The sequence below is a fragment of the Lycorma delicatula genome, chromosome 3 (genome assembly GCF_047948215.1).
Source record: "Lycorma delicatula isolate Av1 chromosome 3, ASM4794821v1, whole genome shotgun sequence".
NCBI classification, from domain to species: Eukaryota; Metazoa; Arthropoda; class Insecta; order Hemiptera; family Fulgoridae; genus Lycorma; species Lycorma delicatula.
This window is the reverse complement of record NC_134457.1, coordinates 176305794-176326920: the sequence shown is the minus strand read 5'-3', so window position 1 is coordinate 176326920 and position 21127 is coordinate 176305794. Positions and strand designations below refer to the sequence as shown.

The window sequence follows — 21127 nt, the reverse complement described above, 5'->3', positions numbered from 1 at the left end:
CTTCATGTATGACACACGCAGTACTGAATCTACTGGGAAACATTTAAAGATAGTTAAAAAATTGATTTTTGTAAAGCATTATCTGATAATGCATTTGAAAATTTACTAAACACATTTCCATTAAGTGCAGCAGACAAATTTACAAAAATTCATCCTCTTTGGAATGTATCAACTAAAAAGTGATTATTACAGTTCCTTGTTATGGCCATCATCAGGCAGATTTACAAGGAACCAGTATATTTTGGTTATAAGATATGGTGACTAGAACATATTAGGATACATTCAGAGTGAGCTGTATCAAGGTGTAAAAAAAAAAGCAACACACATCCTGTTTAGATATTAGAGGTTCAGTAGTGGTTGATATGGTGCAAAAATTACCTTCTAGCAATTTAAACAGCATTTATGTTGATAAATTCTTCACATCAATTAGCTATTAGACCAGCTGAAAAAGGGCAGATACTATTGTACTGAAATGAGTCATTCCAATTATATTGAAGGAGCATTACTAAAAGATAATAATAAATGAAAATAAAAAAAATCAAGCAAGTTTTATCATTAGGTAACTTATGAAATGAATCATTTAATTTTGGTGAGATGTTATAACAACAATATAGTTAGCTTGAAAAAAACTGAAATACAGCAACCAGCATACACAGCCAATCTTCATGGTTGGAGTATAGACTTCATCAAAATGAAGGAAGTATTGCTTAAATGTATGAATGTATAAGTGTATTATAATTCCAGTTCTGTCATTATAAATTCATCAATGAATAATGTATAACTCAATTTATACTGCTTAACTTCAAAATGAAAAAAAGATAATCTAGGTTTGTTGACCTTGCTAGATATGTTGTACAAATTTATCTGATCGAAACACTTTGTAAGAAATAATCTAGGATCCTTCTCGCAAAATTATTTTAATACTGATATTCACCTAGGTGGTTTGAAAATATTTTTTTTATGGAACTCATTTTTTGTGGAAACTTGGCAGATTGCTTTGCCAAGCAAATAATTAAAATACTTACTGTATTTTATCATTCATAATTTGTTTTCTTGATATTTTAAGTGCTATAATTTTTTTTTTTCTTTATTGTCATTATCTTTTACTGCATTCAATTTTTTTCTTTGTAACGTCAAATTATATTTACGTTAAATGCTGATAATTATTTGTTTTAAAATAAATTTCTGAATAATAATTGTCATCAATAATTATTTTAAATTTAATTTTTGATATATAAAGAAACTTTTTCTTAAAAAAGTGTAATTTTTAGTTAACAAAAACATTCCTACCACATGATTCCCACTGTCCTATTAATGACCTTGTTAATTAAAATCACCTAATCATCCATTGCCAGCTTTCAATAAATGGGGCAACTTTTTAACTGATTATGGCTAATTAATAGAATGTTTTTTCATTAAGAATTGTTAAAAATATCAGCAGATAATAAATTTGCAAATAAACTATAAGAAAATTGCTTAGATAAAAAACTGAATTGTCGGAATAAATGGTTAAACATTATACAGAGCAACATTATTTTCTTGAAATATAAATTTAAAAATTAATAATCATTGTATATTGGTACAATTAAATTATATACACACAAACTAAACAAAATCTATATTTGTAGATTTTTGTGATAAGATCAATCTTCAGTTGCTGAGTAAGAACTAGGAAGAAGCCAAAATCTCTTAATAAAATCAATATCAAGCTGCAGTTTATTCAGAAATTGCATTAATAAATTATTGCAAAATTATTTTAAAAACTTACAGTCATCGCGGTGATCATCATGAGAAAATAAGCATTTATTTGCCCAGTTCTGTGCTACTTCAGCTAGTTTGTCATCCCATATCTGTAATGCAGGGAAAATGAATAAGGATAAAATAAAAATTACTTAAGACCATAAGTATTTTAGAAGTATTTAACAAAAAAAAAAATATTTACAAACTTATGTACAGCCTTCACTAATTCTCTTGCATCTGAGAAAGCTGGAACTTCATACAGTTAATCTCAAGCAGTTATTTAGGAAAAGTAAGGGAAAACAGTTCTGATTAGAAATCTCTAAGAGGATGCGTTAAGAAGGTATGCAGTAGCTGAAACAACTATAGAAATTTGAAACCTGCTAGGTAAGTTTAGATTAAAGGATAAACTACTGTTATGAAGCAAATTTGTTCACTCATTCCTAAGCAGTTAAAAATAAGTAAAAACAACTCTTACTGATTGGCTTATCAATAATTTTGCCAGTTCCTGAGTAGATAAACCTGAATTTTAACATAGTTATTACCAAGGTAAATCTTGGAAAATTCATTCTCATTAATAACCTATTAGGGGTTATTTTAAGATGGAACCGTGAAATAGTAATGAGCATTTATGATTCCCTTAGGTAATAAGTTAACATTAGAAAGGTAATTTTTCTCACTCAAACCTGGGAATAAAAAGGGATATTTAAATAAAAAATTTCTATAGATATTTTGCTTTGAGAAATATGGAAAGATAGAAGTTTGACATTCATTAAATGATACTTTCAAAATTCTGTGAAATATATTTCTAGTTTGTTTTAAATCTTCCCTTCCTTAAAAGATGAAGCTACATTTAGGGTGGATTTTATAGTTTTCTTATACCATTGGAAATAAACCAGAATTCTGTTATGAAAGTAACAATACCTACAATACCTATAAAATATACTTACTGCTTTTCTCTTAACTGCTCATAAAAGGGTAGTTTATTAACATGTTTAATAATTTTGTCTTCAGTGAACAACTTAATTTATTATAACAGACTGATGAAAATAACAAATTTTAAGTCATGATAAAATTGAGATAAACCATGAAAATTTTTATTCATTTGCTTATAGATCTATAGTAAATTGCAGGATATGAGTGGTCTTGTTCAGCTAATTGAAGTTAGTTTTAAATTTCTTCTGATGATTTGAAATTTAACTGTGAAGTAAACAAAAGTTTTTAAGTAAATACTGATGAAATCAACTATTTGATTTTTAAACAGAGAAAACAACATAATGATAAGGAAAAACATATACCCAGGTAAACATACGTAAAAACTATCGTTATGAAACAAACGCTAGAAAATTATTTCCAGATCAATGTTTATAATAATTTTTTATTTATTTAGAATGTTCTATATTTTTATAAATATAGAATTAAGCTCTAAATTATTTTTTTGTAGTTTAGATCGTGTGCATAACATGCACTTACCATTTTTTGCATACTTCTTGCCTTGGGTTGTTTATCTCTGACCTTACAATAGTCACTACATTCCTTAGTACATCCAGTAACCATACATGATCTTAAGTGATTATGAACTTGTACAATAAGTTTTTTTTCTTCATTGGTTACTCCTTCACCTAAATAAAAGAAATTATTTTTAAGTTCAGTCAGTGAATTTTATACTTTTACATTAATTTTATTTTTTATAAACAAAAAATATACGTAGCAATACCCTTTTTAGTGAGATTTAATTTTATACTCTGCTACTTGAATGGTTTGATGCAATTCTTTTTTCTTTTCTATTGTGTGCTAACTGTTTATTAACGATTTCTACTTTATTCTCCACCTTATCTGTTTTGTGTATTTTGGTACTGCCTATGCTTAGAATTTCATTGCTTGCGTTTCATGCACTTAATACATCTTAACAATCTGTGAATGTCTTAGGTTACTTACTAATTTTCAATTCTTCCTTCAGTTATATTTTGCAAAGAAATTCATTTTTCCTCATTTTATTCTATCCTTTTTCATTTTAATCCAATTCAACCACTTTCAGCATTTTCTGAGCACTGCTTTTTAAATTTCTTTTTTACTTACAGTGTATGTGTTACTAGTATGAAGTACTATACTCAAACAAATAATTTTTAAAATTTCTTTCTGATTCATCTTTTCTACATTTGAGGACCTTTTTTTCAAAACGTAACATCTCCTGAATTGTAATTTTTATACACGCGGCTTAACAGCCTTAATACACTTTTTCGTTGAAAATGTTAGTAATTCGTTCTAAATTTTGAAAAATTCACTTAAACAACATTTGAGATGGATGAAAAATTAATAAAAAAAATGTTGGAGATGTTAACTTTTGAAAAAAAGACAAAAAATATAGTTGAACAATATGACCTTTAATGATGGAATCTAGATTATTACATTTTAATAGATAACATTATAATTTATAATATTATGATAACATAATCAATAAAATTATTTTATATGAAGATCGCAATTATCTGTGAGACAGTCGCATTTTCCGCATACACATCATCAAAAATTAATTAATTCTTTATACCAAAGAAGTTCTGGATTAGAATCCTAATCTTTGCCAAAGTGTTTAATTATCAAATTCAATACATCTTCTTTTTTTTAGGAGATATTTTTCATTTTAAAATGCACTCACGCAAAACCACACTCCCTTCTTTTTAAGTTTTTTTACTGTAGACCTGTCATTAGAAGTTCAGCAGCTGACAAAAATTTATGATTGGTAAAATATTGTATTTTACTAGCAGTTTCTCCAGTTTTGAAATAATGATCCTTTTACATCACTGATACTTTTTATTTTAGCACACACATCTTCAAGATCTTTTATATTGTAAACCATTCATTCCTTCCTTAGCTCTTTAATTTTACCAACTTCTTTATAAAATTTTACATATTCATCTGCGGATTTTATTTCAACTTATTTTCTTAATAATCTTAAACATCAATCAGTGGCTAGCCATGAAGTGGAAAAGTCACTTGAATTCATTTAATGATCTCTGTTGTCATCCAGTGACACAATATATACACAATACGTGCATTCCAATTTTGTCCTGCGCAGCCATCACAAAACAGCAAAAATGAATCAACTTTTTTTTAAATTAAGTGATCGTAAATGCTTAAGCAGTTGACTCTATCTCAGTGGCTCCTCTCCTTGATTGGTTTTCAGTCCAAGTATAAAATGTTGAATTCCTAGAACCTTGATCTACACAACAAAATGGATAAAATGAAATTTGCTGACCATAGAAGGTTAACAGTTTCTTTTTTCAAGATTACATCTTCTATTATTGTTACTTTTGAAAATTATTTAATATAAAGGAATTGATTCATTAAACAAAGTGAAGGAATCCTTACAGTATCCTGTTTTCATGATAGATATAAAAATTTACAAGTTTCACAATCCTAGTAACTGATACTTTTTTCCTGGGTGCAAAATGAAATGTCGTCATTAGTGCCTAAACACAATGTTTATATAATAAAAAAATTAATTTAAAATATTTACCTAAATATTACACAAAAGTAATATATAAACACATTGTAGAAGGGAAATGCCCACTTTGTATACTAAAAGGAAATTAAAACCACAATTAAGTACAAAAATTAAAATTTAAGTTACAAGAACAAAAATACCATCTAGCATATACCAAATGGCATAAACAGAAGAAAAAGATTGTACGATTAATCATATTTTTGAATCCAGATGTACAGTCTTAAGAAATCATAAGACATTCGATAAAAGTCATATTGTTCCATAAAATATTTCTGATATTAGTCCCAAATTATAATTTACAACACAATGCAATATAACAGAATAGTCAACAAGCATGTGGTGTACTGTCAGTTGACAGTCACAGAGAACACAAATGTATGCATTATCAGGTATCCATAAGTGTTCTGTTTGCAAACGGCAAATCGTAATCTCCTCGTCCTCATGACGATTATTCCTACATGACGAGCTCCAGGGTGACACAATGTCCTTAACTAGATGAAGTTTTCATTTCATTCACTCTGCTACTCATCACCAACCACACTCTTCAGAAAACAGACAAAATTATTCAAAACAGCGCGATTAGTGAAAGGAGGTAGCAAACAATTCTCTTCTGCCGCACTATCAGCAGGGTCATTGCCTGAAATTTCAGTATGGCTGAGGATCCAGCAGAAGCTCACAGCTGTATTACGTTGAGTAATTTAAGAGATGATAGACTGTATATAACAGACAACAGGGTTTTGGTGCTGTGCATTGTAAAATTGTTGTTTAAAGGATCCTACTGTAACTTCTTCATATACAGTAGTATACGTCTTCTTGACGTTGTTTCCGGTTGGTAAGGTCTTTAAAAAGGTTCTGTATCTGCGTGCAAATGAGAGGATAACCTCACAAAGATTATTGATGAGAATCAGTACGGGTTTCATCCAGAAAGGGTAGGGAGGACGCCATACTTAGTTTGATGAGTGTGGTAATGACCAGTGAGACAGAATATGTTGTGGGAAATTTCCTGGATATTTACGGAGCATTTAATAATTTATGGTGACTCTCTGCTATTTACAGCTCCTATAAAGAGAATGTACTATAAGGGAATTGCAAGTTATGCAAAGTTACTTCAGTCATCAGGATGTGCTACTCCATGAGGTTGGCAAGATACTGTCTAAGGGTCGTCCCCAGGACAACGGGTTGGGTTCTTTACTGTGGGTGGTGGAGTTTGATTCTCTCCTGTGGCTGAGGTTGCCCAGCGAATGTTGCATCATGGCTTATCCTGATGATAGGCTCCTGCTGGTCAAAGGATGCTCGTGGAGGGAGGTTGAACTCTGAGCCACTCAAGCTTTCAGAATGCTTGAGCTGTGGGGTCATCAACATAAGATGACAGTTAGCTTGGAAAAGACCACAATGATGCTCCTTAAAGACTGTTTGGCAGTGAATTGGCGAGTCTGTTTCGATGGCAGGCCAGCAAATAAAGTATGTTCAAGTTCAAATGTACCTCGAAGTGCTTCTTTCTTAAGGAGAAACTGCAATTTAAGAAGTCCTTCAATACATCATGGAGAAGGCCTGTAGTGCCTTCTTTGTGGTATTCGACGTGTGGTGAGTCCTGATTGGGGTCTCAATATCAAGACCATGAGCATCCTGAATAAAGGCGTGTGCTAGGCTATTATGCTATATGTGGCACCTGTTTGGGTGGATAGGTTAAAATATAAAAACTATCAGGACATATTATTAAGGGCTATTATTGTTAGCAGTAATGGGTGGTCACCATACCATTTCACGGGAGGTAATTTTGGCATGAAAGGTCCAATAGCCTTGATTGTGTCTGAGAAGCAGCAGCAATATGATGCTAAGAAGTCGGGTGAGTTGACATTGGATAAAGTTCGAGAAATTGAACAACATGGCAATAACTTGTGGCAGGCCAGATGAGATGATATAGAGGGTGAGCATTATGTGCATGACCTCTCTCCAAATGTTGTTGGTTTGCGGGACGCCTCTTGGGTACTCCCTAATAAATATGTGACGTAATTTCTTTCTGGCCATGGTGCTTTAGGAACAGACTGCAGGAATTCGGCCTGGTAGATTCTGGGATGTGTCCTCAGTGTGAACAATTGGATGACACCTACCATGTTCTTTATGAATACTCAAAGTATGAGTTAATGCGCACGGATACGTCTGTCAGCTTGATCTTATCGAGTCGATGTTGGATCTCCATGTAAACTGGAGAAGCCAGGCTGAATGGGCAATAGTGGAGAGTTGTAGTTGTAGTGGAGAGTTGTATGGGCAATTGTGTACTTGGCAAAAGTAAGGATCGCTGAGGTGATATACAGTCCTGCTTGGATTTCTCTTGTAATATGTTTTTGTTGATGTTTTGTTTTATTTCAGTGTTACTCTGTGTTTATTGTTCCATGTGATATTTTTATGTTTCGTGTTGTATGTTGAACTTACTTTACCTTCTACGGGTAGGTAGTTCAGTTCCTTTGTTTAGTTAAGTCCTTTCAGTCTTACTTAAGTCTCGATAAGATGAGCTTTGTTTTGAATTCATTAAATAGAGTATACCAATCGGAATATCACTCATCACATTCGAATTTGTGGCATCCTGGACAAGGTGGATCGAAATATGTCAAAAGTAAAGGTTTCCAGGATTAACTCTGGTAAAGCCCATAAGGGCTAGGAACAGAGGGGATAGTGGAGGATGTCCTCCCCTACTGAGGTTAGGTTGTACATATCACTAATGACTTGCAAGGACCTCATGAAATCTGAAGAGATAAGTACATGTCAGAATCTTGGGCTAAGTATATTTTTAACTGTCCAGTTTTTGTAGAACAAATATCATACTCAGGGGATGATAACACAAAAGTGTTTTTTGCCCTGAAGAAAAAAATATAAAAACAAATATGATGAAAAATTACATACAGAAATGTTATTTTGTAAAAATTACAGGAACTTCAGGAAATTTGTTCTAATAATTCTTTTTCAAATTGGTATGAATTATCTAAGAAATAATGTAAGTCTGTCTTTACATATGTTTTCATTTTCATAAGTGAAATTAAATTAAACTCATTCAAAACTGACATACATTTGAGAACTTGGGATGAATACTTGGCATGAAACTGACATACATTTGATGAACTGTTTCAAAAGTTAACTGAAATGTACATGAATTTGTAAAAAAAAATTAATATGCAGGTTTATAGGTTTATAAATTATATTAAACATTATTTTATATATATAAAACAACATTATGTTATACATATAAAATAATTTATTTCTACAGAAAAATTAAAATCAAAAACTAATTTAAATACGTAATTTTTAAAAGTATTCTTTTGCAATTAATATACTCAACTGTATCAAAATAAATTTGATGTAACTGTGTATAATACACATATTTTACTTTCCATGATATTACACAAAAAATAATTTTAAAGAAATTATTATTATAAGAATACAGAAAGAAATTGAGAATGACTTTTAATATTGTGAAGGAGGAAAGGTGATAAATTACTTAAAAGACTGTTAAAAACTTACTATATTATAATATGAATGGATGTAGAAGTCGAAACCAATCAGAATTAGATATATTTACAGCACAGTAAGGTAAAGGCACCAGTAGTTGACCGTATACTAGTAGTTGACCATTTTGACATTTAACAGCTATTAATAAGGTCCCAACTGGCAATAGATTCTACAAAAAGATATATTTTGACTGGTGCTGTTCTCTATTGGTCATGGTTAGAAGCACTAAATGTGCAGTGCATTGTGGGTAAAAATGACTACCGTTTGTTTACAGAAGTGTCAGTGGTTTGATGGTCTTATGTGAATTTGTTAGCATTTTGCCTAAGAACAGTTATGTGGTGTTATTGAAGGAAAGCGCCTTCAACGAAGAATATTGGGTAAGTAGTTAATTTGATTAATTCTTATAATGTTTTATCTGCAGTAAATCATGGGATTCTGATGTCATAACCTTGCTCTGGCCATATTTTGGGGGTAGTCAACTACTAAATCCACAATTCACGATTGCTCTAGAGTTTGACCGTGGTGGTCAATTACTAAATAAATGGACTCTTTCATAATTTACTTATTTATACACATTTTCTTGGTTCCTAGGTGTAGGGAAGAGCTTGTGTCTGACTATTTTGTTCATAGACGTCTCGTTTCAGTAGTTGACCGCATGGTCAATTACTGATACAAGCTATGGTCAACTTTTGATACAATTTTCTTACATTTAATTATTAGGTGGAGTGGGTTAAATGCTGTGAGTGCTAGAAATGTTTAATTTGTCCTTAAAGTGCTAATAATTTTGCCATTTTATTTTAAAAATGCTTAGGTAAAACCAGTAATTCTGTAAAGTTTAAAATAAAAAAACAACATTTTAAATTTATAAGATTTTGCCTGAAACCTTTTTTGTTTTGTATAATTTGAATAGTTCAATCTGTTATAAAACATGCTAAGGGTTAAATAAAATGCAATATTTATGCTAGTTATTTTTTTCAGGTCTGCTGTGAAATAGTAAACAAGATGCCTGGAGCCAAGGGCTTATTCCTGAGCTATTCAGAAGAAGCCATGAAAGCTGCGATGGAAGACGTTCGGCTTCACCTAACACCAATAAGGACAGCAACGAAAAAGTTTGGAGTCCCAAGAACAACTTTAAAATATAAAGTCGAAGGGAAGAGTCCAGCTCAGAGGAAGATGGGGCCTGCTTCCATTCTCAGCAAAGAAGAGGAGGTGGAAATATGCAAGTGGGTCGAAAAGATGGCAAAATCTGGTTTCCCGGTAACAGTGGATGAGCTTACCATCAGTGTGCAAAGGGTGATAAAGGAAATGGGACGTCCACACTCATTTAAAGATGGGAGACCCGGTAAAACTTGGGTGAAGGCTTTTCTAAGAAGAAAGAGATTCAAGCTGAACCAATGCAGTCGCAACGACCAGCACCACTAACACTGCTAGATCCATCCATAGAAGAATCAGTGCCTCAAACAGCAGTTCTTTCTGTTATACCACCCAGCGTAGTTCCAATTTCGAATGTCAGGAATGAAGAGGAAATGTCAGATGGTGTACCTGGGAGCGCTGTAAATGTTAAAGCTGGACCTTCTCATGGGATACCATCCCCTACTCATGGATACATTCTCATGGGATACCATCTCGGGTAATAAAAATGTCTCTTAAGACATTTTTATTACCCGGCATCAGCAACTCAGAATAATACAACCAAAAAACTCTATCAAGAAAGAATGCCTACCATTGTGTCTGGTAACTGTGTCAGGAGTATTTTATAAAAAAAATGAAAAAGAAAGAAGAACAAGAACAGCTGAAGATAAAAAGAGCTATAGAGAGAAAACGAAAAAAGGAAGAGAATGAAAAACTAAAAGAGGAGAAAGATCGGCAGCAGAAATTGAAACAGGCAAAAAGAAAGGTTCAGTTTTCGTCAGAAAGTTCTGACTCAGATGTTGCAATTTCCTCCGGGGAGAGCGTTGTATCTGAATTTACGAAGGACGAGGGTTCTTATGAAAATCACAACTGGAAACCTGTGATGAAATATGTCAGGGAATATGTTGCTTTCAAGTACGAGGGTTCATTCTTTCCAGTGAAAAGTTAGATAAAGATGGAGCCTCTGTCACTTCAATGCAGAAATGTGGGCGGTTGTGGAAGTGGCCAGAAAGAACTGATGTGCTGGATTATCCTTGGGCATCCATACTAGGCCAGATTAACGAGCCACGAAAAACAAGCAAGACCCGTAATGTCTATTCCGTTCGAGAGTTAGATTTTTTTTGGGACTGAGAACCAAATAAATTAAGTTAAACTTATATTGTTTTATTTTATGTATTTTTTGCTGGATTAACTTATTGAAATAACTTAATGGTTATTTATATTAAACTATTTTGGGTTGTATTGGTTGGTTTATTTTTACCTTTAAAATAAATTTATCTATTTTGTTGTCCTTCTATCTGGTCAACTACTGGTACAACACAAGGTCAACAACTAATTTTTTCATTTTTGTTGATGGTCAACTACTAGTTCATTAGCGAGTGGACTAATTGTTAGTTTATTCATCTTACAGATTTATTTTTTTGGATAAATAGAACTTATTTCTTAATTTAGAAGTAGTACTTGGTTGTTTTAAACATTCATTTCGTTGTTTTAAGATAATTTAAGGTGCACACACACTACAACTGTCTAGCGGCTCTCTTAAACGGTCAACTACTGGTGCCTTTACCTTAACATGATATCTTTAATTGAAAGAAAAATAATATTAATTATTTTACCTGTTTGGATTCATCTCTCTTGAAGCAAAATTAAATGCCCTTTTTTTGTGTGAATTGAATTAAATATACCAGTAATAGGTTCACTTTACGTATGGAAGCATAATGATTATGTGGATAACATGAATTTTTACTATTTCCATAAATGAAATCCTTACCACAAATTCTCATAGATATTTAGGATTTTAAAAATTATTTCCGTAAGTGCAAGATTGTATTTTCATAAATGTGTGTTTTTTTACTTATTAACATTTGTTTCTGAACTGTTAGTAAATTCATCAAGTCTTAGAGAATTAAATGAACTGCTTATCATTCTTATGAAAAATCATCATAAGTTTTCTTCACATTAAAAGTGTAGTTTTTCCAGCTGCATTAGCCATTATAGAGTTTAGCATGCTTTATAAAGGGAAAGGAATGTAAGGTTTTGAATATACTGACCAGTGCTGGTGAATCACCTTCTTATCCCACCAATAGGATTTCCAAAGTCAGAAACAGTGGAGTTTTATTAATATTCAGGTTTGTTATTTAATTATATAAATAATATATATTTTTTTTAAATCTGTCTTATTTTTCCCATATGTTTCTAAGGTTAGGTCAAAGGGAATATCTTTTCATCCTGATTTATTCAAACCTTAAAATATTGTGAAAAAATCAATATAAAAATGACAAATACGGAAATGTTTTTTTTTTTTTTTGTTTTGAAGTATTTCATTCTCCTACTATATTGATTATTGTAATGTTGTATTTTTATTTTATGAAGAATTACAAAGATCTACTACAAAGATTTAGTCTAGCCATGGGATATTGTAAAATCACCATATAAGAATAGATCTATGCAGAACTGAAAATGGGGAAGAAGAAACAAAAGATACAGTAAAGGTGCAAGTAATGATAAAGTATGGTTTACCCTTGTTGGAATTCTAGTAAATATCAAACAATTACGCCCAGAGGAAAGTCCAAAGCCACTTCAAGTAGTGGGAGCTTATCTTGGCCTCAAGCTCTTCAGAATATTGGGATGTTTTTACCCAGATACCAGTAGCAATTATTAACAATCATAGGTTCTGTGTTAAAATAGATTAAATATACACTGCAATTTTTGTGGAATTTTTAAGAGCCAACCAAAAACTTGAACAGGGTTCCTAAAGGAATAACCTCATCATATTGGAATTGCATGCCAGTAAAACTGTTTACTGAACTAGAACTATAAATTGTTCAGCCATTCAGTGAAACCCCAAATGGAGATCTAATACATCACCTACCATAAATTTTGCTACACTAATCAGTCCTAGGTTCAGTTAGAACACTGCTGACTAAGGAACTCGATAATAACTCATAAAAGATCTTATGAAAGAAAATTTCCAAATATTTAGAAAAAAGTATCAAAAGTCAGTACAATTCTTTTTAAATTTACGTATCTATTTTTTGAAGACAAAGGCTAGTAATGATAATTTTTAATTGTAATTTTTGCAATCACACTAAGTACATCTTCCATATTTCCACATAAAAAAATTATGAATTAAACTGCTATTAAATAATTTTTAGTTATTATTTAATTACCAACAGTTTTACTATATATAGTTTACTTTATAGTAACATAAGGTCAGACTTCAGTCTTAATTCTTCTAACATCAGAATTAATTCAAAGTTTTAATTCAGCTATGTAACTAAGCAGTGCTAAAGAAAGTTTTTCCTACCCCTTATAACAAGTACCTTCAAAGCATCACATAAAATAAAAAAGTATCTGAAGTCAGCTGTTCTGGCAAAAATAGGTGTGTATTTTCTTTAGAGTTTTGGCATTAGAACACAAAATTTCAATGCAAGTCTCAAAACTAATACAATATCTTTTTAATTTCAGTATTATTTTTAATGCAGTATTTGTTTAAATAATACTGCACTCCACAAGTACAGAATTAATGAACATTCTTACCGTACTTTTTTTCCATTAAAGCGCTCTAGGGCTTAAGCCCATCATCAGTAATATTTAAAAAAATTTTTTCTTTTTTACATTTACACATTAAAATACATATGATACGTTAAAATTCATAGAACGAATATTTTGTTCTGTAAATAAAATTTTTTTTTTAAATTTAAAACATAATATTTTTAATTTCCTTAATATGTTAATACAGTACTGTACTGATTTATTTAAAATAATCTGATTACAAATATATAATAAATAATATATATATTTAAATAGGGTGTGTGTGTGTGCGCGCGCGCATATGTATAAAGATATGCTATTTTAGAGCCACTGATAAAAAACTAATTGATCATAAAAATTAATTTATAATATACTTTGGGGCGAGGATTAAAAAAGTCATAAGTTTGAGTACTGAAACAGGATTAAAATTATTGACATAAAATGGCAGATTATTATCTTAGAAAATGAACCAACCTATAACTGCTCAATCCTGAGACTGACAAGTTAACCATAAAACCCATTAATCTGACATTAGTTGCTAGGTAGTACAATATTTTATATATAATAATATAAAACTGTCTCTCAGTTTGGGTTGTGATATGTATCAATTTTTCTAGGACAGTAAACAAGGGTTACACTTAAAATATATTCTCAAACAACTAGTTAAAAATATTATTTAAACTGAACATAAGGCATCCTTAAAGTTACCATAGATAAATTTTTAGATAAATATATCACAGATACTGAGGGTAAGATAAATATGCTTGGTATATATATTAATATTTAAAAAAATTTTTATTCTTCAAAAGTTTCATAATAGTTATTTTCTATTTTTTATGTTCTTCATGGACTTAGGAAAAAAATCTAATTGAAATATAATTTTAAAATATAAAAATTAACAAAACTATTACTTACGTAAGATTTCTTTACTGTTGGAGTATAAAATGCAGTTTAAAAATATACACAAGAATATAAAATTTATAGATGACATTTTAAATATACATTAATGACTTGTCTATTTTTAAAATGAACTACTTCTCTACTGATATATAACAACACTTCGAATGTAATAATCTGACTACAGTGGACTACTGACTTTAAGATCCTGTAATTTGCTAGGATAGAAGTTACTTATTTATGTATGATTCATCATTATTTGAGATCTCACAGCAATTTAATACAAAGAGTATGAAAATCTTCTAATGCACATTAGAGAAAAACACGTTTATCCAGTAGATTATTTGTAATTTATAATTGATCATTAAATTCTACTAACAGTAATGTAGTGTAATTTGCAAGACATATTTTTACATTAAGATTACCACGTTCAGATTTAAAAAAATGAGTAATTATTAGTCATTTATTTACTGTAATTCTCTTGAAACACTTAGATTCAGACGTTTATATAAAATATGTTAAGATAATTACATTGCAATATAATTCTTCAGCATTGTAAAGAATAAGAAAAATTTTAACTACCTATTCTAATTTTTTACTTTTTTAAAATAATTATCTGTAATTTAACTTCATCCTTTTTTTTTATTATAATTACTGTTATTATTTGTATCATCATTTACACTACACTACAAATTAGTTTATACAAAAGAAAATTACATAGTGCAAAAAATGCTATTTGATTTATTTCATTACTAGATTATTTTTTACTACAAAACTGAAACAATGAGTAAAATAAATTGGTCAACATAAACTGAAAAAAGATAATTTATTAGCTAAATATATTACATTACTTAATGTATATATCTTTGTTGCCTTTTTTATTTCAAAGTAACTGTAATTTCTTGAGTGAGGCTCAATTCAGAGCAGCTCAGTGACAATAAAAAAATTTTCTAGATATGATTGTAACAGAAAGAAAATTGATTCTGGCTGAAATTGAAATATTTCACGGCAGTATGTAAAATTATTTAGTACCTGAATTATAAGTTTTCAAACTTAGAGTTTTAACTTACCAAAATCTGGTATTAACTATAATAGAAAATTCTTAGTAAGGCTTTCTTCTTTTGATAAAATGGAATAAAAAAGGATCCAGCATTTCCAAACTAATTTTTTTAAACATAATGCTTTTGATTTGGATCAGGATTCAGGTTGAGGTTCCTAGTCTTTAGCACTAAGGACTAAACTAACATTAGGTGAGAAAATAACAGAAAAGAAATAATCATACAAGGTATTTTAAGATAAAGGCGTTATTTCAGATTATTACTCTGGCATAATAAAAATCGATGGGCTGAATGTAAGCATGCATTTGTGACCACAGGAAATATTGAGAGCTTAAAAAATGTAGTAACATTTATTGAAAAGCATGATAAAATGTGATAACACTTTAAAATTGTTACAAATTATTAATTACTATTTAAATTAAATGGAAATTGTGTTTCGAGAGGACTTTTCAAAACTAATTAAACAGTCTATTTTGAGAGGAGTCATCTTGAAACATTGTTAACAATGGTATCTGCTTTACAAAAATGTAGGAATCCTTTTTAAAATGTGGTCAAGTGACTTATTTGTCATATATAGTGGGTCTCTGTTTGGTAGATTTTGTCGAATTTAGTGCGTTTTTAGGCTTCAATATTGTTCAAATACGAGGATTGTTTTTTTTCAAGATCTGATTGATCACGAACTTAAAACCACAGTGAAAATAAAAAAAATTTTATTTGTAACAAGTACTTATATAGTTACGCTATTTATCTACATAGTCGCCACTCCGATTCAGACATTTGTCGTATCATGGTACCAACTTTCCAATAGCCTCGTCATAGAACGGACCCGCCTGTATTTTCAGCCATGTTTCTATGCTGGTCTCAGCTCGATGTCTGTACCAAAATGTTGTCCTCCTAGCCAGCGTTTCATGTGAGCAAAGAGGTAAAAATCGGATGGAGCCAAGTCCAAGCTGTATGGTGGGTGATCAAACACTTCCCAACAAAAACGCTGCAGGAGCTTCTTTGTTACAGCTGCAGTGTGCGGCCGAGCATTGTCATGGAGAAAGACAATGCCTGATGACAACATTCCTCTCCACTTATTCTGAATTGCCCTTCGTAGACGTTGAAGTGTCACGCAGTATGAGGCTGCAGTGATGGTCGTGCCACGTTCCATGAAGTCCACCAAGAGAACTCCATTCCGGCCCCAGAACACAGTAGCCATACACTTTCTGTTGGAGAAGGTTCGCTTGAACTTTTTGGTTTACTGGGAGAATGAGAATGCATCAAATGTTTGGATTGTTCTTTTGTTTCTTCAGTTTCGAAATGGACCCATGTCTCATCCCCTGTGACAGTTTTGTTCGAAAAATCTTCTCCTTCATTGTGGTAGCACTGGAGAAACCTTAGGGAGGCGTCCATTCTCATTGTTTTGTGATGATCGGACAGCATCTTGGGAACCCATCTCGCACACAGTTTGCGGTACTGAAGTCTCTCACTCACAATGGTGTAGTGAGCTGAACTTGAAATTTCAGTAAACGAATCACTCAATACAGAAATTGTGAACCGACGATTTTCTCGAATTGCCTCATCCAGTCGCTCAACGAGATCATCGGTTGACATTCGCTTCCTTCCCTGACCGCCTGCATCATGAACATCTGTACGTCCTGTTTCAAAGTTCCTGCACCATTGTCGCACTTTGCTGTCACTCATGAAGTTTCACCGTACACATTACTTATTCGTCGATGAATTTCAGGTGCATTACACCCCTCAGCCTGAAGAAATCGAATTACCGCACGCACTTGGCGGGAGATGCTATTGTTGTAGACCTGTTTACTTGCTAGCTGCGTGTTCAGAACTAAACGAAGTGACGCGGCGTGATTGAAGACCATACTAGAAACGCTGCTCAAAACATATGCGCAAAGGTTCATCCGATATTTGCGCGGGTTTTTATTTCACGACCGATCGGACCTTGAAAAAAAAATAACCCTCGTATATGTGCTAATAATTAACTTTTCATACTTTGTGTGTACGTGCGCGCGAGCTTGTGTATGAAATCATGATATCACTACACACACTGAATCATCATACACAAACTATTTCATACATACAAAACACACGTACAAATAATAATTTTGTACTGCAAACAAAATTATTTTACAAATGCATTGAGCTTGAAAAAACCATGTGAAATTAAAACAGCGTAGAATCAACTGTACATTAAAAGATCTTATTACTTATTAAAAATGGCATCATCAACTGTAGTACCAACTATAACTTCACTGGAAATGCATACTTGAATTAAGTTTCACAGGTAGTGTTAAAGATTTTTTATATATGCAGTTTGAAAGTGTATTATTATACATACCTACATAAAATTAAAAAAAAAATATTTATTTGTTTGTACAGTTAAAAATTGGCTTACACCCACTTATTGGGTGATAATGATTTTTTTAGAGTGTGGAAAATGAACTTCCTGCATTTGAACCTGGGACCTCTGAAAGAAAGCCCAAGAAACTCCATTCCACCACAGAGATCGACGATATATATAATATTATAAATATATAATTTTAACCCAGATTACATATGTCATCTGTAGCAAGCATTATTACAAAGGTGTAGTCTGACAGACTACTTTAAGGAAAAAAACAACCTTGACTGTGAAAACCTTCTTTTAATAAATCTAACATATGTTATTATTTTTAAAAATCACATTTACAAGGTTTTCAGACATATCTATATGGTTTGACACTTGCAGCAGATACTGGATTGATGCTCTCTACACATGGATTTTGAACAGCGACTGCAGAAGTATCTTGTCATATGCCTAAGTCTTAAGGGACAGAATGCACAAATCTTCCTTCCTTATTGTTGGGGAAGTTCTTGAACTGAATTTGTCAGATCAATCTTGAGAACTGTTGCAATAGATGGATGCAAACCTCTAGGCAAGATTCTCATTAGGATTCTTCTTTGGAGCAATGGCTTGACTAAGACATTGTGCATTTCTTTTAAGTACTGCCTTCTATATAGAGGCTTAGAGTTTGCTGTAATACAATTCAATACATATAACACATATGAGTTTACTGGTGAACAAGACTGTAGAATATACTTAAGGGTCACCTTTATGACTTGCAGCTGCATGATGTGTTATTGCACATCTGGTCCAAAGCATCCACGGTGCTCTTTGTTGAGCTGATTTAAGAATTTCTTTTTTAACATTTTCCCATTCTTCTACATTTTCTACCTTATCTTTTTTACTCAGACCTCTTGCGATATCCTCCTCAAAAATCTTCTTTACCTCCTCTTCCTCAAGCTTCTCTAAATTCCACCAATTCATCTGACACCTTTTCTTCAGGTATTTAAACCCCAATCTACATTTCATTATCACTAAATTATGGTTGCTACCAATGTCTGCTCCAAGGTAAGTTTTACAGTCAACGAGTTAATTTCTAAATCTTTGCTTAACCATGATATAATCTATGTGATATGTTGCAGTATCACCTGGCTTTTTCTATGTGTATATTCTTCTATTATGATTTTTAAACTGGGTGATGGCAATTACTAAATTATACTTTGTGCAAAACTATAAGTCAATCCCTCTTTCACTCCTTTTGCCCAGCCCGTATTCACCCACTACCATTAAAGTGTATAAACATATTAACTTACTGTTGTTTTGATAGTGTTTAATATGGACATCAAAAGTGATTGTATACCTCGCTTCTGAAATGCTCAAACTGTTAATTAAATTGGGAGGTTCACTGTGTGAAACCCTTTAGGGGAGAAAAATTCTTATTCTAAACAATCTTAAATTTTATTTCTTTATATATACTTTCCTCAAAAGTTTAAAACTTTTTCCTTGTTTTTTATCACATATTTTTGGAATTTTTAAAAAAGTTTTTATTAAAAATTAATAGCTGTATATAAAAATATCCAATCAAAGCTTTGTTACACTGCAAGTAATATGTCTGAAAGTGAACAGGATCCTAGCATTAATAGTTTTCAAGGAAAATGTTTCTAATTTTTAAATATTAATAAATTAAATGCTATTTATGTAATTGTAATGTTTAGACATTACAATTACATAAATATTAAAAGGTCATTTTTGGAAAAAAATTGTAGTTTGACTCACCGTACTTATACACTGAAAATTATTAAAATAACTCAGCACTATTATCTGGATCCTCTCTATTGGTCTCTAATATTTTCTTTTAAGTTTCCTTTGCTATCTTGGTAATTTTTTTATAATTATCTTGTTTTTATCCACCTTTTTTTGGAACACTAATCCATAAGATTTAAAAATTTAACAGAGTATTTACTCATTTTTAACTCTAATTGTGAGTGTAATATCAGTTTACAAATTCAGATATCATTAAAAATTAAGAGTACTATATATTATAATACACAATTTCAAAGTAATTAACCACAAATACTTGGTCCAAAATCAGCCGTGGGTACAAAAAATAAATACAGCATTGGATAAAAAAATTTCATAATTATATTTTTGTTTTAGAACTCTTTTTAATTACAACACAAGTCAGTCCAGGAAGACAAAAACTGTACTGGAGTTTATCATCTATTAATGTTTTGTAGAACTCAGTCACACATTTCTTTTCATTGTTATAAATTTTCAACACTCCACTTAAGTGCTAAGCAAGTTTATATTAGTTTATCAATAACTGACTCATTTGGTTTATTTCTACCCCCAAAATTGTTCTTTCAATAATGTTTTTGTCTACATTAAAAGTCCAGTGTTTAATAAGTATTTTATGGAAATACCATACAAAATTAAATTGGAGTTAGACAAGATGATAAACGATTCTGGCGGAAGTACTTCAGTAGGTTTTTTAGGGAGGAGTCTCCTAAGAATTCTATGTTTTTTATCTGATTGATGCTAATGACTTACCTTATATCATAAAATCTATGAAAAATAAGAAATCGGCTGTAATAGATGGGTTGGTAGTGAATACAATAAAAAATATGGTGGATATTAATATGTCATCCTTTGGTCTTTATATTTAATTTGAGTTGGAATTAAGAATAATCCCTTCTCAAATGAAGAAAGCTGTAGTAGTCCCTATTTTTAAAAGTAATGATAGGAACATTTTAGGTAACTACAGACCTATTGCGTTGTTGCCAGTCCTTTCAAAATTATTGGAGAAAGTTATTAAAAAACAGATAGTAAATTATTTACAAAATATAATAATTTAAGTGGGAATCAGTTTGAGTTAGAAAGGGGAAAAGTACTGAAAATGTTTTATTGATCTTTATATCTAAATCGATGCATAATAAAAATGATGGTAGCAGGACAGCAGGTTTATTCATGGATTTAAAAAGGCATTTGATGTAACTGAATGTGAGAAGCTACTGAAAAAGCTTTGGTTGGCTGGAATTAGAGGAGTGTGCAATAACTAGTTTAAGTCTTATTTGAGCAGTGATACCTACAAGTTTGAATCAATAATATGCTTAGTGAGGTGGGCAAGGTATTTATGATGTTCCCAAGGATCTGTACTTGTGCTACTCCTGATTCTTGTGTATATTAATGATTTACATTGAGGCTTCTTTCGAGGGCACATGACTCCTTTGCAGATGATACAATTCTTTGTTATGTGTTATCCTCAGTCTGGAATTAAAAATGACATGGAGGCTGATCTAAGCATCATAAGATGAAGGCTTGTGATGAATGGAATTTCATTAAATTTACGACGGATATCTCTAAAGTAACGACCACTGGGAAATTTCTCTCCTTAAGGTTTGTACCTGTGTCATTCATGGCCACGCTAGTATTATC

General features: G+C 31.3%; 1 protein-coding gene across 1 annotated transcript in view; it reads right to left on the bottom strand.

Moving 5' to 3' along the window:
* LOC142322235 (venom allergen 3-like) overlaps positions 1-14586 on the bottom strand; it is a 30662-nt gene extending 16076 nt beyond the window's left edge. Inside the window, exons 1-3 of the mRNA XM_075361075.1 lie at positions 14327-14586; positions 3211-3359; positions 1769-1850 (exon numbers count right to left, since the gene is read on the bottom strand). Coding sequence (XP_075217190.1) covers positions 1769-1850; positions 3211-3359; positions 14327-14402 — 307 coding nt within the window. The 5' untranslated portion in view covers positions 14403-14586. The remainder of the gene's footprint in view (positions 1-1768; positions 1851-3210; positions 3360-14326) is intronic.
* Positions 14587-21127: the final 6541 nt, after the last annotated feature.